This window comes from Scylla paramamosain, chromosome 46 (assembly GCF_035594125.1).
Source record: "Scylla paramamosain isolate STU-SP2022 chromosome 46, ASM3559412v1, whole genome shotgun sequence".
Classification (NCBI taxonomy): Eukaryota; Metazoa; Arthropoda; class Malacostraca; order Decapoda; family Portunidae; genus Scylla; species Scylla paramamosain.
Genome location: NC_087196.1, coordinates 7,529,199 through 7,555,857, shown reverse-complemented (window position 1 = coordinate 7,555,857; position 26,659 = coordinate 7,529,199). Strand labels below are relative to the sequence as shown.

The window sequence follows — 26,659 nt, the reverse complement described above, 5'->3', positions numbered from 1 at the left end:
AGGTATCCTCACTATTTGCCATTAATTACACATATTATTTATTTTGTATGTATTTATTTGCTATGTTTCATTCCATTTTTACGTCATACTAGTTCAATTTTCACCAAGAACGGAATAATTTACGCCACACTTGAATGCACTAACGGGTGGCTCATCATTCAAAATTTTAAAGGTACGTTCACTACTGAATATTATTTATGCACGCTACTGACTTATTTTAGTTATTTATCCATTTATTCATTCATGTCTACGTTATTTTTTTTTTCACCTTGGCACATGTTAGTTATTGATTTTATTGATTTTAGTCATATTTACGTAACATCAGTCAGTGTTTGTTTATTTTTCCATCTTTCACAAAATATCAGTCGACTTTTCACCCTGACAAACGTTATTTACTTATTTTATTCGTTATTTACACCTATTAGCAAGTTATTCTATTTATCTATCCATGTTTACGTAAAGTAGTCAACTTTCTCACCCTGGCAGATAATACAAGCTTACTTTACTCATTTCATTCATATATTAATTCATTATTTTACACGTATTCCCTAGTTACCCCATTTATTTATCCTTATTATCACCCAGGCACATGCTATCTAGTTATTCTACTCTTATATTTACTCATTACTCATACATATCACCTAGTTATTCAATTTATTCATGTTTACGCAATAGCATTCAAACTTCCCCCGCGGCGCACCTAGTCACTCGCGTCTCACTTGAATGCACTCCTCTGTTGATCGTCTTTTGTCACCATGTTTTCCTCCTTGTTTTGGGGACTGTACGCGGCGCTTCTCCACGGCGACTGGGTAAACACGGCCACATTGTAAGCTTTATTTGGACATCATTTGCCTCCTTTTCCTCCCTCCCTACCCTTCCTTCTCCCCCTTCCTCCCCTCCTTCCTTCTCTCCATCCCCTTCCCTTCCTCGGTTCTTTCAATGTTCTCCGTTTCTTTAGTATTGCTTCTTATTAATTTTTCCTTTCAACATCTCCTTCCTCCTTCCTCCTCCTCCTCCTCCTCCTCCTCCTCCTCCTCCTCCTCCGTGTTGATGGTGCTTTATTTGTTTATTTCTTGTTTCCCTTCCATTCTTGTTTAATTGGGCTTCCATTCAGATGTACAATTAGTAATGTAAAGACAGGGAGAAAGGGACGAATGGCTCTCTCTCTCTCTCTCTCTCTCTCTCTCTCTCTCTCTCTCTCTCTCTCTCTCTCTCTCTCTCTCTCTCTCTTGTAAAACCATCCTACACCTTCAGAGAAAGAAAGAGTCAAACGAAATCCTGATCATGAAAAAAAAAGAAAATGGCTTTCAAAAACGAAGAAAATGGGACTCAATTTTAAGTCAGTTATACGAGAAAGTTTTAATTTCTTGCTCCTTGTGTCGAGAAATAATCAGACTTGAGACAGTACTTTTAAAACACTTAGAATAAAACTTTGCCGGGGATTAAGATGAACTAAAAGCAAGGATTAGAGAGAGAGAGAGAGAGAGAGAGAGAGAGAGAGAGAGAGAGAGAGAGGGGGGGGATAACGGTGTATTCATCATATTACAACCAAAACAATTCAATACACAAAGAAATAAAAAGAAAAAAAAAACAATTGAAACACCCACGCATCATTAAACCAGAGAGAGAGAGAGAGAGAGAGAGAGAGAGAGAGAGAGAGAGAGAGAGAGAGAGAGAGAGAGAGAGAGAGAGAGAGAGAGAGAGATGGGAAAGATCAAATATCGGGAATTCTATTGGTTATTCTTGACTTCTTTTTTTTTCAATTTTCCGACATTCTTTCGAAATGACGGTGGGTTGGCGACGAGTTCTTAGCAAATGAAGGAAAAAATCAATACCCAGAGAATTTTTATCGATACCTGCTGCACACACACACACACACACACACACACACACACACACACACACACACACACACACACACACACACACACACACACACACGTAGTAGTAGTAGTAGTAGTAGTAGTAGTAGTAGTAGTAGTAGTAGTAAAATGAGGACGAAAGTAAGAACAACGAAGAAATAAAAGAAAAAGAAAGAAAGAAAAGAAAGAAAACTAAAGAAAAGAAAACACTAACTTGGTAGCTAATCAACAAACTAACAAACCCACTAACCAATCACTAACTAACTAAGAAATCAAACAAAACAAAACAAAGAAACAAAATCCGAATCAGCCAGAATACACGTTATCTTGGTATTACTGCTAGGCCTGATTTCCTTTGTCCCCCCTCACCTCCACCCCTTGGCTACCGTTTTCTTTTTCACCCCACGTTTTCTCCCGCCGAGGCTGACGGGGAGGAAAATGAAAACCAAACACTAGCTTCTCTCTCTTGGCCATTGAACCGGAGGGCTGTTCGAGCGAGAGAGGCGAAGGCAAGAGCTTTGAGAGTGGCACCTTTGTCCATTCAACCTCACTATACTAGAGCAAGGGGCCAGTCGACCTTATCCAAGTGCAAACATTACCTGGGTTCGATTCCCCGCTCCCTACCGTCGTTCGTCTTTCAGTATCTTATGTTTCTTTTGCTTATGTTGATAGATTGGTGGTGAATGTTATTGTTGATCGTTAATTTTTTTTTTCCTCCAATTGTTTGTTATTCTAATGTTGATAACCGTCTCTCTCTCTCTCTCTCTCTCTCTCTCTCTCTCTCTCTCTCTCTCTCTCTCTCTCTCTCTCTCTCTCTCTCTCTCTCTCTCTCTCTCTCTCTCTCTCTCTCTCTCTCTGATTTCTTTCTCTATTATGTATCTATTTATTTAAGTTCCTCCTCCTTCAATACATATTCCTTTTCTTTTTCTTTACACACACACACACACACACACACACACACACACACACACACACACACACACACACACACACACACACTTGATAGTCACCCATTAAAAGATACTAGAATTTTACATTTTCTTTGACAAATTTCTCCCAGTGTACCAAAGACGTGTAACTAAAAGGGCAGGAGGATATGTTTTCCTTAATAATTTAAATAAAACCTTTACTAGATACTTTATTGACAACCAGATACAATCATACACATGTAAGTAGACATTATTTGCAGCTAGATAGTCGAGGCAATGGGCAGAAGAGAGGGGAATATGGCGTTTCTCTGTCACAATACACACGTTGGTTACGTCTATCTGGCTGCTTTTAACGTCAAAGAAAACGATTTTTAGCGTAGACTCGCGCATTTATTGATATATATTTCTTTCTCTAACGATGATGCAAATGAACCAAGGAGGTTTAATAAAAAGAGACGGGCTCTCGCTCAGCTCCCATCAAGATAAATGGAGCCAGTGGGTGGAGGTTATGATCTGCAGATAAACCCAAACCATTGCAATCTCCCGCTTGAGTAATGGGAATTTACCACTTGTTTTTTGCATACTAGGCGAAAAATAAGAAAGAATTGATGGTTTGAGTTACGAGAAGTACATTATAGTTTCCTACATATGTTATGTAGACCTATTATCAAGGGCAGTTATGCCAAATAACCACAATATCAAAAGAAATGCACTAGGAGGAGGCAGTAGACACCTGCCGAAACGATAATTACTCCCAGTGAGGTCTAAAGCACTGTTCAGGGGGTGCTCTGAACTTCTCATTAAACCCAGCTGTGACCTCACTGAACGTTTCCCTTTGTGTCTCACAACACAAGGGGGCAGTCACAGCCTGCCCTCTAAAGACAACTTTCTTCCTCCACACAAAACTACAAGCACCTAATAACACACACACCCTTCACTCAAAAATTTTAAAATCATCATGGCGACTCCTACACCAGCCTCGGAGTCCCCATCTGGGGAGGGGACCATAAATGTCCCCAGGTCGGACTGCCTTTCTGTCGACGACCCTAAGTGTCTTGACACCCCCCTCAACTTTTTCTTCATTAACTTCTGCAACATTCGCGGTCTAAGATCTAATTTTCAATCTGTAGAACACCACCTCTCCTCTTCTAAACCTCATCTTCTTTTCCTCACTGAAACTCAGGTGTCTGAGGCAACTGACAGTAGCCCCTTTTCTGTTCCCTCCTACTTTCTCTATCCTCATTTTCGATCCAAAGCTGGATGCTGCGTTTATGTGCGCAGTGACTTAACCTGCTCTCGTGCCCGCACTCTTGAATCTTCCGAGTTTTCCACCATCTGGCTACGACTACAGAGTCACTCTCATACTAAATTTATCTGTGCTGTATACCTCTCACCTAACTCCTCTGATTATAAGAAATTCTTTGACTACTTAACTTCCAAAGTGGAGCACATTCTGACCCTCTTCCCTTTTGCAGAGATCTCCATTCTTGGAGACTTCAATGTTCACCACCAGCTTTGGCTTTCCTCTCCCTTCACTGACCATCCTGGTGAACTAGCCTACAACTTTGCTATCCTCCATGACCTAGAGCAATTGGTGCAACACCCTACTCGTATACACCTCTCTACACACTACATCTCCCACAGTACCCTTGGGGCCTCGACCTGCCTAGCCTCACTGAGCCCCGCCAAGTCCCTCCGACCCCCGCCCCATCCCGCCGCGGCGAAGGTAGCAATTTCTCGTCACATATAAAGTGTAATTTCGAGTGTTTTGCAGGCCAGGTGTTTCCAGGTTATTCAAAGGCTTGTTGTGTAGGAGTACATGAAGGAAGTAGAGGTGGAGGGGAGAGAAGGAGTGATGCATTTCCTGCATCAATGACGTACCCTGATGACGTCATTGATGACGTCACGCTTTAAAATACGTACGTTAATCCATTTTGAAATTGACCCCTCGAAAAAACGGAACTAGATTGGAATGCTTTATATATTCTGACTTGTCATATACTTTAATAAATAACTGGAATATAAAAACATTTCCAACCTGACTAGTAATAAAGAAAAATTCAAAATACAATCTATAATTTTTACGAACGGGGTCACATAAAAACTAATAATATCGAGAAGGAAAACACAGCCAGACCAGGTTATGTTACATATTCTGAATACAAAAAATATTTATTTTTCAGATTTATAAAGAAAACGCAAATTTGTCGTTGTATAAAGAAAATATTTTTTTCAAATCTTACAACAGGCTTATCTTAAATTTGAAAATACGAATTGTTACGCTAGGTTTTGTTAGATATTTTTACTTGGGATAAGTTTCTTATATTTTTTAAGTCTTAAATCAAACGCCAAAACAGTCCTAGGCGTGCTTTAAAAAAAAGTGAAAATTTTTAAAATGACGAAAGTGTTATTGTAACCGGAAACAAAAACACAGCTAGACGAAATTGTACTACATGTAATAACTTGTCATATTTTTCTACTAATAAATTAGATATCAAAACAATGCAAACTTCACTAATAAAAAAAATTAAATGATGATAGAGCTGAAGTAGTTTTTTTTGCACCTCTCCTCCATGCCTCCTCCTCTTCTCCCCTCCCCCACACACTCCTCCTCTCCCCTCCACCTCCACCTCCTTCATGCACTCCTACACAACAAGCCTTTAAATAACCTGGAAACACCTGCAAAACCCTCGAAATTACGCTATATATGTGACAGGAAATTGCTACCTTCGCCGCGGCGGGATGGGGCGGGGGTCGGAGGGGCTTGGCGGGGCTCAGCGAGGATAGGCAGGTCGGGGCCCCAAGGGTACTGTGGGAGGTGTAGTGTGGTGTGGTGTGGTATAGTGTGTTGTGTGGTATGGTATAGTGTGTGTGGTGGTGGTGGTGGTGTGTGATGGTGTCTGGTGTGTGGTGGTGGTGGTGGTAGAGGTGGTGCTGGTGCTGTCATGTGGTGTGGTGTAGCTTAACTCCCCTGTGTGTGTGTGTGTGTGTGTGTGTGTGTGTGTGTGTGTGTGTCACCGATTAGAGCCGAGTCACAAAGCTGTATAATTGGTGTTTAACCCTTAAACTGCCACTTGGTGTGTGTAATAATAATAATAATAATAATAATAATAAAACAGTTTATCATTCAGGCAGTTAACAAATTGAAAATGTACAGAGGGGGTGTGGAAATACTTAACATTAATCCTAAAGCTAAGTCTAATCTAGAAGGGAAATACTATCGATTGATGGCTCGCACCATGGTGGGAATCGCGCTGAGTCTGTATCGGTCTGTGCGCGATGCCTTTAGGGGCATTATCTTGTGGTGTCTGGTGGCACGGACTGGGCGAGGCGCGTCAGGCGGCAGCATGTATGTATGTATGTACGTACTGTATGTACGTACATATGCATATAGATGAAGGAAAAAATAAATTGTATCAGGTGAAAGATGGTCTGAAAGTTGATTTTCCTAGGAGGAAGGAAGAAGGAATGGATGAGCAGTGGGTCTCTCTCTCTCTCTCTCTCTCTCTCTCTCTCTCTCTCTCTCTCTCTCTCTCTCTCTCTCTCTCTCTCTCTCTCTCTCTCTCTCTCTCTCTCTCTAGGTGATTTAAGTGTGGGCGTGTGTGCCGTACGTACAATACATATATATTTGTATGTGGACATGATCTCCTCCACCCATGTGTCCGCCCCAGACAGCTTCCACGTCTCACCCAAGTCCGCCCAAGTTGAAAAAGAATATGTATTATGAGATTCACGATATTTAAATGACAAAATATGATGCAGTGATAATCATCTATCGATGGATAAATAGGAAAAGGAAGGGAAAGAAGAAGGAACGAAGAATTAATGTATGGAAGGATTTATGGGAACGAAGGATAAATGGGAAAGGAAGAAACGAGTGAATGAAGGATGAAAGACAACAAGAAAAATATTTAATACGCAGTAAGGCATTTCAAGTTATGGAAGTTTACGATCAATGCTGTATGTAATTCATGAGGGAAAGAGGAATATAATAGAGGTGGTATGAAAAAGTGGACATTGGCGACAGACACTTGTATTGATATAAGTTTTTTTTTTTTTTCATTTCATAACTACTGTATTTTTCCAAGTGGTGTCATATTTCAATTAATGCTATTTTTTAAGTATTATTGTTTACTAAGCACCGTAATTTCGTAACTATTGTTTTCTAAGTACCACGCTGATGAAAACCTGCTAAATTGACCGAAGTTGTACCGAATTAAAAAAAAGTACCTAAATTTTTAACTAAGTTCCTATTACATACAGAAATCTATTTACATAATATTCTACTACGCACCATTTTAAGAAGATTTAAGGGTTAATGATTGATTTTACATAGAACTGTGAGAGAAAATGTATGTAAGTAAATAATCGCGGGAGACATCAGTCATATTTAGAAGAATAAGGAGGTAAACAAGACAAGCGGAGGAGGCGAGAAAAGTCCTCTTTCAGCAACAAACTAAAGAAAATACACGGAAAGTAACAACGTGAAGTAACTAAAGGACCGAAGGAAAGGAAGAGGAACAAGAAAACAAGGACGCCATAAGCAAAACGAAGCACCGGCGGTCACAAGAAGAGGAAGAAGAGGGAAGTGAAGAGCGTGGCGGCGGAAGCTCCTTAAATTTCCCTTAATATTTTCCGGTGCCTGATGGTGTCCGGCACGTAGCGGTTGCCTCAAGATGAACACACGCATGCATTCACCTTCTTGACCCCCAGGACGCACGGGAAGGTGTCAAAATGATGTGAGTGTTTAATTAACCCTTTCGTCTTGTTACCGGTCAGGTGGCCAGGTGTAAACTGTGATGTCGTGGGCCCTGCTTGATAAGACTAGGGCAGGAGTGGCATGGGGGTTAAAATGAGATATTAAGAGATTTGGAACCATAATTTTATCTTGTGTAAAGTGCGTAATTATATATAAAAAAAAAAAAAAAAACGCAGCTAACGAGGGAATCTGGCAGTAATGCGGCGTAAGGAAGATCCCCCATTAGAGGTTGTCACGTTTGGTTAGTGTTGTAAAGATGGTCACTGTTAGCTGGCCAAGACTGAAGCATGGCTGTTTGATTTTGTATATGCTTACCAAGTTAAAAAAAAAAAATGATGCGTGGAGGACTAGCTCATGAAGGGGCTTGCTCAGCGTCACCACGGGTTTCTGCAGACTAGACATATCTATACACACCTCAATTTTGATATTTATTTTTATTGGTTTATTGTTGCTAAGACATTTGTTGCAGTTCAGGTCCATTTGTTGCTAATTATTATTATTATTTTTTTTTTTTTTATGTAGGATGGACACCAGTCAAGGGCAACAAAAATTATAATAAAAGAAAGGCCCACTGAGATCCCAGTCCCCTAACAGAGTCAAAAGCAGCCATCAAAAATTAAAGGATAAGTCTTGAAACCTTCTCAATTAAGCTCAATTCATAGGAAAGAGGAAATACAGAGGCAGGCAGGGAGTTCCAGACCTAATTATTGAACACTCTTCCTCCTGTTGCAGTCTGGACGTGGATGGCATGCGGGTGTTCTTCCCGTATGACTTCATCTACCCTGAGCAGTACTCCTACATGTTGGACCTCAAGAGAGCCCTGGATGCAAAGGTGTGTCAGGCTTAACTGGTCCCTTGCGCTCTCCTTATTTGTATAGCTTCTTGTTTTCCTTCCATTTTGATTCAGCAGTTTGCTTATTTGTATACTGGTAGTTTCTTTTCTTTTCTTTTTTTTTTTTATCAGTTTCTGGGGTTTTGTTTTTGTTTTGTTCATTTCTGGTAATTTAAGAGATTATGGTCTTGTTTTGTTCCTTTGTGGCAAACAATTCAGATTTTTTTTGTTTGTTTCTTTAAAAAGAATCCAAGGTTATGTTCTTGTTTTGTTAATTTCCTGGTAAACGATTTTAGTCAATATGTTCTTGTTTTGTTCATTTCCAGTAAACAATTTTAGAGGTTTTTCCAGTTTTCGCATCAACTCACTCTCTCCTTCAACATTTTGCAGATTCTTGCATTTCTTTTATCACCTCACTTCCTCTCCAGGGACATTGCCTGCTGGAGATGCCCTCAGGGACAGGCAAGACCATCTCCCTGCTGTCCCTCACTGTTTCCTACCTCCTCGCCTTCCCTCAGACGCTCAGCAAGCTCATTTACTGCTCAAGAACCATTCCAGAGATTGAAAAGGTGGGTATGGATTCTCAGTACCTTGTATCATTCATAAAAGTGTATAAAGAACGAAGAGAAAGATAAAAGTACTGGTTTTCTAAAATAAAGGACTTGTGTTACTGAATGATGTTAAGCCAAGGCGATGAATCTTAGTGGTATAAAAGAACTAACCATGAAAAGTCAACTGAGAAACTAGTATGTAAATAAACTATAACTGAGAGCCTTCCTTTACTGCACAGGTAATAGAGGAGCTGCGCAAACTGAGGATATACATTGAGAAGGAGACAGGGGAGGCCTCGAATATCATCGGCGTGGGTCTGGCATCCCGCAAACACCTGTGCATTAATCCTGAGGTGAGGAGCTTCATTAACCTTTAGCTGCAGTATACAGAAATTTTTAGCACTGAATGCAATGTATGGAAACTTTATAAGCACCTAAAAGAAAGACAAGGATAAAAATAGACTAGATTTTGCAATTTCTATCCAGTACAATGTTTGGTGGCTGTGGAGGAACAAGGAAAGATGTCTCAGAGTGGTTGGTAATGAAGGAAAGATGTCAAATAGTAGTGAAAAGGTTAAGGCAAGTGTATTGAAGCTCAGCCCAGGTGTTTTTCTTGTTGGTGTTTGTAACTGAACAAGAGAGAAAATCAGCCTCTGGAACCATCTTGCTGGTGTCTTGCCTCCTTCCTGTGAAGTGAACTGTTTGACAAGAGAAGTATTCAAGACTAAATGTAGCCAGTTATTTTTTACAGTTTCTTTGGCATCTTTGAAGTACCATTTGGATTGAGTTTTTATTCCTCCCTCGCTTTCTCTAAGGAAACAGAAAATAGGATGTATTGAAAGACAGAGGCAAGACTTGATGGAACATTGTATTGAATCAAGCTAAAATTAAAATCACATTTCACTATTATATGAAAACAAAACACCTCTCCATTGAGCAAGACCATAAAGAGACACTAAACAGACAAACTCCTTCAGGTGAGCAAGGCACGGGACTCTAAGGTAATTGACAGCGGCTGCCACGCCCTCACCGCCTCCTACGTGCGTGCCCGGGCGCAGCGGGATGACACCATCCCCCAGTGCGAGTTTTTTGAGAAGTTTGACCTCCACGGGCGAGAGTTTCCCCTCCCGGCTGGTTGCTACAATTTTGACGACCTGCGGGACTTTGGACACCAGAAGGGATGGTGTCCGTACTTCCTGGCGAGACATGCGGTGAGTGGAGCTTCTGTTTGAGTCACTGGAGGGTGGGGATACAATGCTCTGTTAGAATGATTCTGTGATAGATGTGAATGAGAGTGAGTGTGTGAGTGTGTGGGGAATGATATGGCCCTGCGATCTCTGAGGTGCCATGTATTGGTCTTGCAGGTGTGGTAAGGGAGAGTACTTATTATCAAGGAGTGTTTTTCCTAACCAAACTGTGCAAGCTGTGTAGCTGAGCTATGTAAAGTGACGGCAGGTGTACCTTCTCTTCTCCATCATTGGCTAAGGGCTAAGAGAGTGTTGTGAATTAGTGAGTGTGAAAGTTGTGTGCCTTGTCATGGCTGCTGCCCTTTTTAGTGCTGACAACTGTGGAATATGTATGTATGTATCAGTAGCAGATAGTTTGTTATGCCTTCATAACAAACTACTCTTATTAGCAAAGTTGTTGTTATGATAGTAAGTAATCTTTCCTTATTGCCTCAAGGTGGTGGCAGCCAATGTGGTGGTGTACAGCTACCATTACCTCCTGGACCCCAAGATTTCAGAGATTGTGTCAAAGGAGATGAAGCGGGAGGCCTGCGTGGTGTTTGACGAGGCTCACAACATTGGTGGGTGTTCCCATCTGCTTTTGGTATTCATAAATAATTCTTAATGTGTAATCCTTGCTTTCTGTCTAATATTTTGTCACCATCATAAACAAATGGTCAAAGTAATTTTTCGATGGTTTCTGATTTTTGCCTAAATCACATCTTCATTTATGCAAAAATCTAGAAATCGTCGAAAAATTACTTTGGTTGTTTGTTTACGAGGGTGACAATTTGCTAATGACCTATAAAATGTATTTGAAACTGGATTATATGAAAATCTAAACAAAGACCAAGAAATCCAGCACATTAAGAATTATGTTGAGTTTAAATGACTATAAATTGCAGTGTTTTTCCTTGCTAAGAGTGTGAATGATGTATGAGAGTGTGTGGTGCTTTATCTGGACCAAACTGCGTGCAATTGCCAGCCTGGTATATAGATAGACAGACAGATAAAGTAAATGAATTAATGATGAAAGGAGTTAATGATAATTACAAGTATTCTCCATCGCCAGACAACATCTGCGTGGACTCCATGAGTATAAACATCAACCGCAAGATCCTGGACAAAGCCAAGACTGCCATCACACACCTCACCGAACACATACAGAGGTGCGTGGTGTGTTGTGTGTTGACTTTCAAGGGATTCTAAATGAGATTTTTCGTATTAGTTGGTTTTATTGATATTTTTTGTGGTGAAATATTAATATGTATTTTAAGTTCTTTGTTTGTAGGTTTTCCTTTGTTTTCTTATAATAATTTTTGCCATGGGTGACTTTTGTTGTTGCTGCTGACTTATCTGTAATATGTATTCCTTTGATCTATTATTCTCTCTTAAAAGCTGAATTTTCTCATGTCTTCCTTTTGAATTCAAGTAACACTCACATACACATCTTCCTTTGAATGCAGATAACACACACACATATCTTCCTTTAAACACAAGTAATTCCTATCATGGATGTGCTTTGTTGATGTGTTATGCAATCAGGGTGAAGATGTCAGACAGCAACAGACTGCAGGAGGAGTACAACAGGCTGGTGGCAGGGCTCAGACAGGCAGCCTCCCAGCAGGACCTCATTTCCAACCCAATACTGCCCAAGGACATTCTGGAAGGTAAAGGCAGATGTAATGAAGTGCTGTGTAGACTCTTGTCTGTCAGAACATAATGTACCTTATTTAACAGCTTATTGGACGCTGCATTTTGAAAGACACCCTGATTTTAGAAAGGATGAAAAAAACGAAAGTAGAATGAAATGTACAGTATTTCACATTTGCTCATCAACCTTCTTTCACCCACAGAAAACGTGCCAGGCAACATTCGCATGGCCGACTATTTCATTTCCTTCATCCGTCGCCTTGTGGATTTTCTCAAGATGCGCTTGACAGTGACTCACGCTGTTCAGGAGTCACCTGCTGGTTTTCTGAAGGACATTCGTGCCAGGGCTTTCATTGACCGCAAGCCTTTGAGGTATGGTATGTGTGTGTGTGTGTGTGTGTGTGTGTATGTATCTCTTATTGTATTCTTCCACTTTTCCTAGTCTTTTTTTCAATTGTCTCTCTCTCCCTCTCTTGTTCTTTTCTTCTTGTCCTCTTTTCCTGTTCTTGCATCATTCCAGTCTTCTGCAACCAGTATTGCCAACTCTAATCACCTCTTCCTTTCCCTTCCCTGTTTGTCATGTCTATTTTTCTTAAGTAATCCTCTTTCTTCCTCTCTTATTCTTTTATCTTTTCTATTTTTTTACATCCCAGTCTCCTACAACATGATTATCCTTCAAGAAATACTGCCAGTTCTCTTCCCTCCTTCTATTTCCCTCCCTATTCCTCTTCTCCACAACTTTCCCATCTCTCCCAGGCTCTGTTCTTCTCTTGTCCCTTTTTATCTCTTTCTCACATCATTCTATACAATCAAATTATCCTTCAACCAACACTACCAACCTTCCTTTCTTTTCCTTCCCTGTTCCTCACGGCCACAACCTTCCCATCTCTTCCAGGTTCTGCTCTGAGCGTCTGGCATCAATCGTCCGCTCATTAGAGTTGACAGACGTGAGTGACCTTGCCCCGCTGGTCGCTGTGGCCAACTTTGCGACCTTGGTGTCCACTTACCTGCAGGGATTTGCCATCATCATTGAGCCCTTCGAGGACAAGGCACCAAACATCCCCAACCCGATTCTGTACTTAAGGTGAGGCTGGGTTTTGTGTTTGTGAGGTTCTGGCATTTGTTTTGTTGTTTTGTTGTTGTTGTTGTTACTTGTTTTTGAATTGTTGATGAGGTTCTGGTGTTTTTTACTATTATTTTATTGTTTTTTTGTTTTTTTTTTCTGCATGTTTTTGGTTGCTTTGTTTTTATCGTTTTTTCTTTTTGTTTTCAGTTTTCGTTTGTCTTTTTGTGGTGATTTGTTGTCGTTTTTATTACTTACGTTTGATTTTTTTTATTGTAATTCTATATGCTTCACTTTTCTTTATTTTTTGTTCATAATTGTTGGTTTTTCTTTGTTTTTACTCAACTTGATTTTTTCTTTTGTTTTACTCATTATGGCTGATTTTTTTTTTTCCCCACTTTACGGTTGATCTTCCTCTATTTTTTATTCATTTTAGTCAATCTTTTCCTTGTTTATAATATTCATTACACTATTTTTTTTCCTTATTTTCATTCTTCATGGTTCTATTACATGTGCGAATACTTTCTGAAAACCCCAAACACAAACACCGCTCAACATCTCCACACCAGACCAAAACAATTACCCTTCCAGATGCCTCGACTCCTCAATCGCCATCAAGCCAGTGTTCACCAAGTTCCAGACCGTCGTCATCACCTCAGGAACCCTCTCCCCGCTGGACATGTACCCGAAGATCCTGGACTTCCACCCTGTCATTCAGAGCTCCTTCACCATGACCCTTGCCCGGCCCTGCATTTTACCCATGGTGTGTGTGTATGTTGGTGAGAGGAGGAGGCTTAGGTGGGGTAATGTGTGTGTGTGTGTGTGTGTTGGTGAGGAAAGGAGGCTAAGTTAGGTGGGGTAAGAAAAGGTAGCTGCATTAGAGAGAGAGATAGATGGATAGGTAAACAGACAGGGGGAGAGATGTAGGCTAAGTTAGGTGTGGTAAGGAAGGATAGCTGTATTAGAGACAGATAGATGGATAGGTAAATAGATAGAGGGAAAGTTGAAGGCTAATTTAAGTGGGATAAAGATGGGTGGCAACATCAGACAGGTAGATGGATTGGTAAAATAGATCAAGGAGGTTAAGTTAGGGAAGAGAAAGAATTTTTTTTACATATTTAGTGTTATTGTGGACTGTTTATGTATCTCGATGTGTATAAGATGTGTTCTCAGTCTTTTGTATTTATAGATATATGGACTAATTCATGTTTAGATTTTAGTGGAAAGAAAAGATAGAAAACTGTTTAGTTATTTCATTTCATCTTACACTGCTTATGAATATTATTGTACACATATAAGTAGATGTCTTGTCAGAATTGTATATTTATTGATACGTAGACTAATTCACGCTCCATTTCCAGTGAGACAATATTACCTTGTTTCCTCCCGTTGCAGATCGTGACGAAGGGCAACGACCAGGTATCCATCTCGTCCAAGTTTGAGTCTCGCGATGACCCGGCAGTGGTGAGGAATTATGGGAAGCTGCTGGTGGAGATGTCGCGGTGTGTACCTGACGGTGAGTGTGTATGTGTGTGTGTGTTTACTTATTTCTCTCTTTACAGGATTGAGTCAAGCTTATATCATGTTTTAGAATGTGTATGGGTCTGTAAGGGAAGTGAAAATGCATTGCTTGTACGTTTAAATGACATCAAGAACAGCTTTATGACCGAGAATCTTGTACACAACTGTCTTTCTGAACACTGTCTGGCAAACTGCTGCTTTGTAATTTCCATTGAGCCATGTGCCAGATACATTCCAACTGTACATGTATAAAAAAAAGTAGAGAAGTCAATATATGGATCTAGAGAGAGAAAAAAGTCCATGTATAATTTTAGAGACAGAGCAAGATAAGCCCATATGTGGATTTAAAATTCAAGAAACATCCTCGGCCTCGTCACTTCCCCAGGCATGGTGTGTTTCTTCACCTCCTACCTGTACCTGGAGAACGTGGTGGCCACCTGGTATGACCATGGCATCATCAGTGACCTGCAGAGGCACAAGCTGGTCTTCATAGAGACTCAGGATGATGCAGAGACTTCCCTCGCTCTTATTAACTATATGAAGGTGCGTTTGGCAGGGTGTAACTCAAGCTGTGTTTTTTAAGGTGTTTTTATAATGTTTTTCTTTATAATTACATGAAGGTGATGCTTGAAGATACTAGTAAGGTCTAACTCATCTGTGTATTTCAAGGTTTTTATGGTATTTTTAGGGATTCTGTGTAAATTAACAGGTCTTGTCCCTGAGGGTTTAGTAATAAGCACCTTGAGTTCAGTGTGGAGTGATAGGAATAAGTTGGGCATTCAATTTTATAGACTAAAAGTGGAGGAAGGTTGTATGGAAATTGAAAGAAGTATGGATTTAGTGATGGATGTATATATATAACTAGTGAAGAAGTATTTTGCCTCATCATGTATAAGTTATATGATAATCTTGTATACAGAAAGCATAGATATGATAAAGAATGTAAAGTTGTAAATGATTGATGTATGTATTAGAAATGTAGGATGATAGGAAATGGGCAGTTTATTTAAATTTTACTTGTATCCTATAATCATCATATCAAAATCTGGCTAACTCAGGATTCGCTGTAGTAAGAACAGTAATAGAATTTAATCATACCGAGTGACCGTAGTACTTATAAGTGTGTTCTTCCTCCAGGCGTGTGACAGAGGGCGTGGCGGGCTGCTGCTGGCTGTGGCACGGGGCAAGGTGTCCGAGGGTATCGATTTTGACCACCACTACGGGCGGTGCGTCATCATGATGGGCATCCCCTTCATGTACACACAGAGCAGGATACTCAAGGCCAGGCTGGAATACCTCAGGGATCAATTCAATGTATGGGTCTTGTGTTGATGCTTTGTTCTCCAGTCATTGCGGCCTCACACACACAAGACTCTATTTTCATCCCTATTCTGTCCATGCCTCAGATCCAAGAGTTAACCAGAATTTAAAATCTTTCATCCATTTTTCTGGTAAACTCTGGAACTCCCTGCCTGCTTCTGTATTTCTCCCCTTCCTATGACTTGCTGTTGTCCAGCGAAGGCATCATACACTCCTAGCATCATTGGGTCCCAGTCAAAATAAACTAAGAAAATATGCAACCTTATAGATAACATTTCCACAGTATTTTAGAATTAACTACAAAAACCTCTACCACAGATCCGAGAGAATGACTTCCTCACGTTTGACGCCATGAGGCACGCAGCGCAGTGTGTGGGGCGAGTCATGCGTGGGAAGACTGACTACGGCATCATGCTCTTCGCCGATCAGAGGTTCTCCCGGGCAGACAAGAGGAACAAGCTGCCTCGCTGGATCCAGGAGTACCTGATGGACAGCAAGTGTAATTTATCCACTGAGGAGGCTGTGCAGGTGGGTGCTGGTCTGTCTTTATTCATGCGTCACTCTTTTATGAGTTTTACAAGTTGTAGTTGTCAAATTTTCCTTTTTTTCATTGTGTGTATTTGATCTCTTGTTTCCTAGCTCTTAATTATAAAGATGCCCTGTATTCAAGATGTTGGTCTGATTTTAATTTTTCATATATGATGATTGCAAGTTGAGAATTTGGTATGTTGACATGGAAAGGAGGTAACATGACTTGAGATATCTGGATGTCAATAAAGGAAAGGAGACAACAGCAGAAAGCTCCTAAACTCAACATTTTACTCCATTTCTGACATAAAAGAAGGGACAAATCTTCCTTCACAGTTAACCCGGCCGTGGCTGAGACAGATGGCACAACCTTTCACCCGCGATGACCAGCTTGGGGTATCCCTGCTGACCCTGGAGCAGCTCAACTCGGCAGACAGCATTGCCCAGGTGCAGCGTCGGGCACAGATCACTTTGTAAGGAGTGGCAGAAGAGTGCATATATTTTGTTATTGTATTCAGGTACTTGTCTCGCCTCTTGGTGGTGACACGTTGCATCACTCCACTTGGCAACAGAGGAGCAAGATTAGTTCAGTGGTCATGTTTACCTTCCTTATGGATTTTAGCAGAGTTGGGCATTGCAAGCCATGAATCATTTTGGTATAGTTATGGTTAGAAGTTGAGTAGTCTTCTGCACTCACTACCTCTGTTTTGTGTTGCCCCTCAGTATCAAGTCCTCTGATCTGTTGAGAATGTATTGTCAAGGTGATTGTCAGTAAAAAGGAGACTTAAGATTGAGATAAGACACTGTGGACATTGGGATTAAGTATATGCTACTGAACTGCTGATCATGACGACCATATCACCAATCCTAAATGCCAAGAAGGTTTTCTGGGTTTTTTGTCACTGTTCTGACCAACGTTAGAGGACTTTTTAAGTTTGAGATTGTCTGCAGTACTGAACTGGATATATTATTTATCACAAATAGAAAGTTTAAGTGTAAATTGTAGATTGGCATTTTCAGGAAGTGTCCAGCTCTGGTATCAAATCTTCAACCAGTTTCCTGTTTTCCATATAACATTGCAAAACATGACAAAGCTTAAAAATTTAGTCCATAGGTATTGCTGTGTTTTGGTCTTGGATTTCAGTCCTGTGTCAGCCAGTACTCAGTGACATGCTTAGACTTGATTTCACTCACAGTAGCCAATAGTGTTTGTTTTCTTCCTTCAAGATGGTTTACATTTGCTTAATTTGGTAGAGTTGTGTGTGCCACAAAATTAAAGCTCATGCACATCACACTGGGGCTTGTACTGATGCTGGTAGTGTCACTGGCTACTGACTGTCACAGAACGTGAAATCCATCAAAATAATACATTTTCTGTAAATCTGAAGCTTTCGCAAAAATTTTTTGGAGGTAAAAAAAAAAATTACTTTTGTTAAAGCACTGAGATATTAACAACAAATTTTGTTCATTGTAATTTCTTAGGGCAATATACAAGACAAAGTTTTGGTGGCTGCACAATGTCATGCCACCCTGACAATTCCTACCTGCAACTGTTGCTCCAAGTCATATATGTCAAGGCCGTTTCTTTGTTACCCCTGCTGTGTCCTCATTGTGGTCCTTGCCAGATGAAGCCACACTGATGTAATAGCTTAAATAATTGCTTTGAAGAAGACAGGCCATGAAATGAAAGGAAGAAGTGAGCTGGTTGGTGAAGCAAAGTCCATAGTGTGTGTGCCACTGACAAAGTGGTGGTGGCAAGCTGGCTGTGTGTCTAGGAAAAGCTTTGGTTGTCCCATGCCAGACCTTCACCACAACAACCAGCACTTTTTTATCCCTTTGGTTTCATGGCCTGCATCCCTCTGGCCTATGATGTACATGTGGCTTCAACAGGTAGAGGCTGTGCCAAGCCAAGCAAGCTGGTAGGGGCAACAGCAATTTTATGGCATTATGCTTGTAGGCACTGAAACTGTGTCTTGTATTACACCCAAAAATGTGAACTAGAGTTGCATGCAACCATCAAAAAGTAGTTGTAACAAGATTTCAGCCTACAGAGGGGCAAAATGTCCAGAAGTCTTGTTACAACTACTTTTTGATGGTTGCATGCTACTCTAGTTCACATTTTTGGGTGTAATACAAGACACGGTTTCAGTGCCTACAAGCATAATGCCATATAATTGCTGTTGCCCCTACCAGCTTGCTTGGCTTGGCACAGCCTCTACCTGTTGAAGCCACATGTACATGCAACCATCAAAAGTAGTTGTAACAAGACTGCTGGACATTTTGCCCCTCTGTTCAACCTACAAAGAACTCATGAGTATCTTCCAGTAAATATTATGATACCTGTAAGGTGGATTTACTTCGTAGAAAAACTCCAAATCAGTAAAAAAAAATAAATAAATAAATTTACAAGTTGGGAGAGTCCTCTCTCTACACTCAGGTCATCGTTTATTGGCAACACAGCCAACCAAGTCACACCTACAGTGTCAAAATGCCCCCCACCCCTGACGGTGGTAGGGGTGAGGGGCTAATGCTGTCACGTCCACACTGTTTGGTTCCATCCTGCTGGCTGCCCTCTAATGCTGTCACGTGACAGTCCACACACTACTGCGTCTCCATCCAGCTGATTGGCATCTCACCACCTGAAACAAAAGGAAGAAAATTAATAGAATCACCTAAAATACTATTTGCAATGACAGCTGATGAAACGCTAAACAACTAAATCATTTTGACCTTGAGATAGGACATCAAATAAGGACATCGTGACTAAGTTAATCAGATGAAATTTGGTCAAATCCATTAAAAGAAAACTGGAATGAAGCAAAATCACACACAAAAAATAAATCACTAGGTTAAGAGGCCCATCACTCCCAGGTAAATAACAATCACGCTGTAGCACACTAGATATACATTACAGTTAGTAAATAACAATCACGCTGTAGCACACTAGATATACATTACAGTTAATTTCTAGTAACCCAAGGGAAGGAGCGATGAGACGAGTCATTGTCAGCCAAGGCCAGAAAGCTCTCCACTCAATCCCTTCATGTAATACTGAGTTAAAAGTAGTACGTTGATTCCGAAGCTTCCTATCATTAACAGAACCCAACAATCACTGTACGTTACTTGTACTAAACCTGGTAACTATTTCTACTATTTCTCAAACTCTAAGCTTAATATGTAGGTGTATTAATGACAGCATAAAAGAAACCGTGAATAAACCACTGCTTCGAACACTCAGGTGGTTTACTTATCAGATAAAATAAAACGCCAGGTGGTTCCCTTCATAAGCGCTAATACTGAATTACGTGCGCTTATTCTTTCTTGCTCCACGAACCGTCACTCTGCCACGCCCCTGCCCCACCCATGAAACTCAGCAAACCAAGTCCTTCATTCCAAAACGCTTCAGTCGACGGAAACTTCCAAACATAACGAGACTTGCATAACATTCCCCTACTTTTAAATCTCACTGGTTTGTATGGTTGGTAATCAATATAAATACACTAAGTATAGGATTAGGAAGCGAGTCGATATACGGGCAACTCACCTCCTTCCCTCGTTCTTCTCGTCGCCGTCCTGTCGCCGTCCTTTCTTTTAATCCTCGTTCTCGTTTTCGTCTTCACGCCACGGACCACACTCATCGTTCCTCGGCTCCATCCTCTGCTGCCCTCGCTTTCACAACCTGAAAGACGTCACAAAGTAGACACAAGGCATCCTGAACGAGCTAACTACCCTAGGGCCTTTAAGTCCTGATAAATGTCAAAACCAACAAATTCCAGTGAAAAAACTGATGTGAATTAAACTACCTAATATAAAGACACAGCTGGTTAGTAAAGATATATACAAGCAACTAAGACAAAAAAAAAAAAGTATTCTGAACAAGCTAACTACCCTACGGTCATTTAGTCATGGTATTTAATGTCAAAAACTTCAAAATCCAATGAAAAACTTATATGAATCTAACTAATTACAACACAAACACACCTGGATTTTAAAAATATGTACAAACAATTAATAAACGGAAATACGCGGGTTACTCCGAGTCACTGTCACACTGCACTCTCACCTTCACTCCTCGGCTGCCGGCTGGCCACTGCCCGCCTTTCGCCTTACCCAGCCTTCCCTCCGCCTCCTCCTGCGACTCTTGACTTGAACTGCGCATGCGTCTCTGACCTGCCCTGAAATACCTGAAATAATACATTGTAACACATATTCGGTTAATTTATAGATTATTACTCAACGAAACTGATACAGGAATGAGGGATTTCATAAATAAAAGAGGTATTTAGTGTGTTTTGCATCGGTAACACTGATTTACCTGTAATTAAACTGTTTTATAAGAACGAGATGAAACGATATATTCTACATATGCTTAAACACACACACACACACACACACACACAGCTTGGAGCAAGGGAAGGGAGGTGGTGAGAGGCCAGCATTCCCTTGGGTTTACGGATTAGTTACTGGAGAGCCAGGGAAAGATGAAAGATACAAGGCGCTGTTCACCCGTTACAGTTTTAAGAAATTAATCGTAAATATTGTGATTTTTAGTCTTTATTTGCAAGACATCTCAATTACCACAGAGAGAGAGAGAGAGAGAGAGAGAGAGAGAGAGAGAGAGAGTGCGGAGGGGGGCTTAGAATGAGGTGATAGGTAGGAAGTATGAGAAATATTGAAACAAGAGGGAGTGGGGATGGGGAGGCGCATATTAAGTGGGGTGAGGAAAAGGAGGTGTAATTTAATTGACACGTCACGACTTCTGGCCAATGATATTTATCTATTAAAATTCCTGGAGTTGACATGTCGCTCTAGCTAAACAAAAAAATAAATAATAATAATAATAATAATAATAAATAAACAAATAAATAAATAAATAAGGGTAGGAAGGCTGCTCATCAAGTAGGGAGTCGTCTGTACATGCTTAAGGAAAGATGGAAGGTAATGGGAAGCTATTGGTGTATATGTGTATTTATAACTGGGGCGAGGGTAGATTTTTTTTTCCTTCTTTTGTTATTGCTATGGTCATCCTTTGACTTGTGGTGGTGGTGGTGGTGGTAATAATTCTTGTCTTGATCTTGATCTTAGTTTTAGGGGTAATGATTTTTTTTTTTGTCAAGAAAACTGGTCTAGGGGGAAAAGAAAGAAATAGACAAAAAGAAAAAAAAAAGAAAAAGAAAAGAAAACGAAACAAGCACAAATGAGTACATACATACATACATACATACATACATACATACATACATAAATACATAAAATCATTATTTCATTTCACTCTCTACTTTCATTTACTCAACCACACTCAATTTTCCAGTTAAACCACCACCACCATTACCACCACTACCACGACAACCACCACTACCACCCCAGCCACAACAAAAATAATCACTACTAACTTAATCCCATTCCTCACTTACATTCACTCACCCAATTTGTCAGCATTAATGTGAGGGCGTGGCGGGGAAGGTCAGCGATCACGTGACACGGCGGAGGAGGGTCAAAGAAAACGGTATCAGAGGTGTGGCGTGAGGATACAGAATCAGGCTGAGGTGAGTAGAGGGGGTCTGGGGGTCCGGGGGCGGGGAAGGTGTTATCAGGAGCGGCGCCCCCCTTTACCTGATGACTCGGGGGCGCCTCAAAGGAAGGACAGGTATTGCCTCTCACCGGAAATTCAGGTGAGAGGGGGAACTTACCTGGTTCTGGACACGCAGGTAAGGCAGGGCAAATTGGGGGTAGGTGTAGAATGGGTGGGTGAGGGACAGGTGTGCGGGGGTGACGGGGACAGGTGTGTGTGTGGGGGGGATATTCTCTTTGTTCCTTTGTGTCTTTGTTTTATGTTTGTTTGTTTGTTTGTGTGTGTGTGATTTGACTTCCGTGTTTGTTTGTTTGTTTGTTTGTCTGTTTGTCTGCTCCTTTGGCTTTGTATCTATTTTTTCTGTTCTTTTTCCTTCTTTTTTTTGTAAATCTCTACCTGCCTGCCTGTCCGCCTGTCTCTATGTATGTACGAGTATGTATTCGTATTTGCATATACTCTCTCTCTCTCTCTCTCTCTCTCTCTCTCTCTCTCTCTCTCTCTCTCTCTCTCTCTCTCTCTCTCTCTCTCTCTCTCTCTCTCTCTGCATGCATGTTTTTGATTTCGTCTTATTCCATGCACGCCGCCGCCACCGTCACCACCACCACCACCACCACCACCTGGCCGTCCTGCCCACCTGCATCCCTCCTCGCACAGCTGGTCGCTTCCACCTGGGAGGAGGAGACGCAGGTGGTGCAGGAGGAGGCTTGTGACCAGATGTGGTGGTGGTGGTGGTGGTGGTGGTGGTAAAGCAAAATTCCCATTGGTCTAGTAGTGAAGATTATGGTTCTCGATTTTCATTGGTTGGTTGATACGAGTAAATAGATTTGCTGTGTTTTGATTGGTTGAATTACTGGGGTTTGTTGTTGGGTTGCTTGTTTGTGTTTAAAAAGTTGTATTTTCATTGGTTAAGGGATAAATGTAGGTGTTAATTTACTTAGGGTGTTTAACTCTTTCACTGCTATAATCGCCTTTTGTTAACATTGAAATCACTGTTATGAATTGCTTAGATGGACATAAAGAAAATAAAATGGAGTTTCTTTTATCTACAAACACGGGAGAAAGAAGAAGGAAGAAAAAAAGACAAAAGATAAGAATATTTCCTTTTCTTAGAATATAAAATACACAAGAGGAAGAGAGGAAATAAAGAAGAGAAGAGTATTTATTTTTCTTTTAGCAGGAAAATTTAGACGATTTAAGAATATAGTGAACGTCATAGTAGTAGTAGTAGTAGTAGTAGTAGTAGCTATGACTATTACCAACAGAAGGAGAAACACTACGTAGGTTGTCAAAATAGAAGAAGCAGCGGCGAGACTGAACAGGTAGACAGACACGGAGCAGGTATTGGGCAGGTAGACAGGACCCCCGAAGCCTCACAGGTAGCAGGAGAGACAGGTAATTTGTGGGAAGGTTTAAGAGCGAGCGATTCCTGCAGCACGGATCTGGGGAGAGAGGAAGGAAAGAGGAGGAGAGGAGGAGGGATGAAGGGAGACTATCTGAAGAGCATTGGTGATAAAAGGAGAGAGGAAGAGAGAGAGAGAAAGTGTGTGGGAAGAATAGATGGATGACAATGGAGGAGGTGGAGATAGAGGAGCGATTAGAAAGGAAAACAAGGTAATTACAGGATAATTTTTAATCGATACGGATACTAATCACATTCACTACATAATTCTCTCTCTCTCTCTCTCTCTCTCTCTCTCTCTCTCTCTCTCTCTCTCTGTGTGTGTGTGTGTGTGTGTGCAAGTAATGTAATCAATTTCAGATCTTTCTTTCATTATTGTTTTTGTTGTAGTTGTTGTTGTTGTGTTATGTCTACTCCGCGTCTCCCCTGCACCCCATTCTCTCTCTCTCTCTCTCTCTCTCTCTCTCTCTCTCTCTCTCTCTCTCTCTCTCTCTCTCTCTCTCCCGGGTACACACATGAAATCCACAGCCTGTATATCTAATGGCCGGTGACAATTCCCTCCCAAGACGTTTGCAGTACACAGACAGACGAGAAGCTTTGCAAATTGACAGAGAGAGAGAGAGAGAGAGAGAGAGAGAGAGAGAGAGAGAGAGAGAGAGAGGAGAGAGAGAGAGAGAGAGAGAGAGAGTGGGTGGAGGACGCGGGATACATACAAATATGAAAGAAACAGAAGAAGAAGAAGAAGAAGAAGAAGAAGAAGAAGAAGAAGAAGAAGAAAAGGAAAAGGAAAAAAAAATGACAATGATGATGGCGAACAACAACAACAACAACAACAAAACATGGAAAAGCTCTAAAATTAACTATGTTCCTCGTACAGAGAGAGAGAGAGAGAGAGAGAGAGAGAGAGAGAGAGAGAGAGAGAGAGAGAGAGAGAGAGAGAGAGAGAGAGAGAGAGAGAGAGAGACAGAAAACAGTGAAGCGTATTGACAGACAGACACATCACCACAACGGACAAGGAAGAGAGGAAGAGGATAACAAATCGTCAGGAATGGAGGTAGAATGGGAGAAGAGGAGGAAGAGGAGGAAGAGGAGGGCGAGGAGACAAATAAAATTGACAAGAGTGAAGATAAAGAAATGTTAGATGGATGTGAATGTGTGAGTGTGTCTGAGAGAGAGAGAGAGAGAGAGAGAGAGAGAGAGAGAGAGAGAGAGAGAGAGAGAGAGAGAGAGAGAGAGAGAGAGAGAGAGAGAGAGAGAGAGAGAGAGAGAGGGAGAGAGAGAGAGATTCCTACCAGTCTTCACCCATCAATATTGACACACACTGACAAACAAACACACCTTTAAGGAATATTTTTCAGTTTTTTTACACTCAAGAAAAAATAAATAAAAGTAGAATATCTATTGGCTTTCCATCACAGCTGTCTATTTTCTTTATTTAATTTCCATCACTATTTTTCACATTTTTTCCTTCTTCGTAGCAAAAGATTGGGTTAGGTTAAGTTACGGTTCACATTATTTAATTCCTCCTTTCCTTGTACCTCTCGACCTTTCCCTCCGTTCCTCCACCTTTCCCTCACTTTGCTCCCTCCATCTGTTCCCTCCATTAAGCTTCCCTCCACCACCTCCATAAATTCAATACCCAATCCTCCCTCCCTCCCTCCCTCCCTCTCTCTCTTTCTTCCTTCCTTCATCGTCTCCATAAATGCCTTTTTTTTTTTTCGTCTCCCTTTCATTCATATTGTTCTTTTTCTTATAATTTATCGTCTTTTTTACTGATACTGACTTTATTTGTATATTATTCAACGTTGTTTTCTTGATTATATATGTTTTTTTTACTTAATTTTCAGAGTTTTTTCATTATTTACTGTCATTGATTTAACTTATATTTTTCATTTTCTTTTGTTTTCATATTAACTTTTGTGCTTTACTTTACAGGATTTTTGTCTTAAATTTCTTGTATTTTCAAAGTAAGCGTATTTGGGGAACTTTAATTTTACATTTTGTTTTTCATTCAAATACATTTTCTCTTCGTTTTTATTTATTTCTCACTATAAATTTTATCGCCTCTATTGGCCCTCATCTTTTTTTTTTTTCCTCCTCTTTCACCTCTTGTTGCTGTTGTTACTGCTGCTGCTGCTATTGTTGTTGTTGTTGTTGTTGTTGTTGTTGTTGTTGTTGTTCTTGCTGCTGCTGCTGTTATTCTTCGTCTTTCTCTTTCGTTTCGTCCTCTTTTTCATTTCTCTTTACTCCTTTCTTCCATTTTATATTTTCTTTCATTCTTCCACATTCTTAACTTCATTTTATTTCCTGTGTCATTCCAAAATTTTATGCCCTCTTTCCTTCTTCCATTACCTCTCTCTCTCTCTCTCTCTCTCTCTCTCTCTCTCTCTCTCTCTCTCTCTCTCTCTCTCTCTCTCTCTCTCATCCGTGTAAGTGAGACTGAGACCGTCATCTGATTGGTTACCTCCACGTCCTCTCTCCACCAATCACGTTCGTTCCTGTCATTATCTTGCCTTTCTATTGGTGCAGGCGGACTCTGGACGTAATTTTCGCGGCTTCCCATTGGTGCAGATCTCCCGACGTGCCCCGTTCATTCGCGACAACTCGTATTCAGATGAGTATTACGTCCCTACATTATCTGAATATCTCTCGCGCCGTTGCCGGGTAAAGTGGGTTAATCTGTCCGCTCTATTTGCCGCCAGGGGGAGTGAATCTGTAATCAGGGAAGGTACAGAGGCGGTAAGGTAGACAGCAACATAGAAAACGGAGAGGGATGGGTTGTTGAATGGGTGACTGTTGTTAATTTGATGCGGTTCTTGGTTTTCTTATTTGCCGTGTAGTGAAGTTAAGTTTTTTAGCTCTATGGTGTTTGTTCTAGTCTCGGGTCGCGTAGGAAGGACTGCTATTGATTATTCAGTCCTTCAATAACCCACTAAGAAGTTCAGAGTTGTAAATCGTCTGAGCTAAAGATAAAATATTTAAACGGCCACTTTTTTTTAATTTTTCGTATACTTTTTTCGTTTATTTTTTTCGGTTCTGTGGATGAAAGGGAAGGATTGTTACTGATTATAATTTCTAAGTCTCTTCGAGTTAAGATATATATTTTTTTATTTGTTTCCATAAATTAAAGTTAACTATTTGAATAATATGGTGTCTTCATTTGAGTTTTAAGGATGCTATTCTTTATTCAGGCTTCCAGTGACCCATTAAAATGTTCAACGTAATTTTTATGTCCTCTCATCGAGTCAAGAAGATACACAGTTTAGACAGCGGGTATAAGAGGTGTATTGTGTTTATCTTCTACCTAAACTGATATCTGAGTCCAATGGGAATTATGTTATCGAGGAAGCTAAATAAACAGGGTACGCAGGAAATAAACAGGATACATAAAAGTCTAATATGTTGCGGTGAACATTTGCAGGATAACTTGATTGCTATAATTTA

At 40.6% G+C, this 26,659-nt stretch overlaps 1 protein-coding gene and 1 long non-coding RNA gene across 4 annotated transcripts in view; one reads left to right on the top strand and one right to left on the bottom strand.

Moving 5' to 3' along the window:
- Positions 1 to 7,174: 7,174 nt before the first annotated feature.
- Positions 7,175 to 18,590, top strand: LOC135094783 (general transcription and DNA repair factor IIH helicase subunit XPD-like). 2 transcript variants are annotated; one of them, XR_010263972.1, is made up of 17 exons: positions 7,175 to 7,530; positions 8,283 to 8,382; positions 8,811 to 8,951; positions 9,173 to 9,286; positions 9,911 to 10,144; positions 10,617 to 10,740; positions 11,232 to 11,328; positions 11,705 to 11,829; positions 12,016 to 12,184; positions 12,708 to 12,896; positions 13,467 to 13,638; positions 14,271 to 14,391; positions 14,782 to 14,939; positions 15,534 to 15,710; positions 16,035 to 16,244; positions 16,581 to 18,134; positions 18,499 to 18,590. XR_010263972.1 is itself a non-coding variant. In XM_063995150.1 (16 exons), exons 1-16 carry the CDS (start codon positions 7,526 to 7,528, stop codon positions 16,719 to 16,721), a joined length of 2,277 nt encoding a protein of 758 aa, XP_063851220.1. In that variant the 5' UTR covers positions 7,175 to 7,525; the 3' UTR covers positions 16,722 to 18,590. The 2 variants fall into 2 exon arrangements, 1 of the variants encoding a protein (XP_063851220.1); XM_063995150.1 differs by having other exon boundaries at positions 16,581 to 18,590.
- A 30-nt stretch (positions 18,591 to 18,620) lies between these two features.
- The window catches only part of LOC135094784 (uncharacterized), a 30,134-nt gene continuing 22,095 nt past the window's right edge, over positions 18,621 to 26,659 (bottom strand). Inside the window, exons 2-4 of one of the 2 annotated variants that reach the window (XR_010263973.1) lie at positions 20,308 to 20,428; positions 19,789 to 19,923; positions 18,621 to 18,883 (exon numbers count right to left, since the gene is read on the bottom strand). This is a non-coding gene — a long non-coding RNA (uncharacterized LOC135094784). The remainder of the gene's footprint in view (positions 18,884 to 19,788; positions 19,924 to 20,307; positions 20,429 to 26,659) is intronic. The other variant, XR_010263974.1, reaches the window with a different exon arrangement.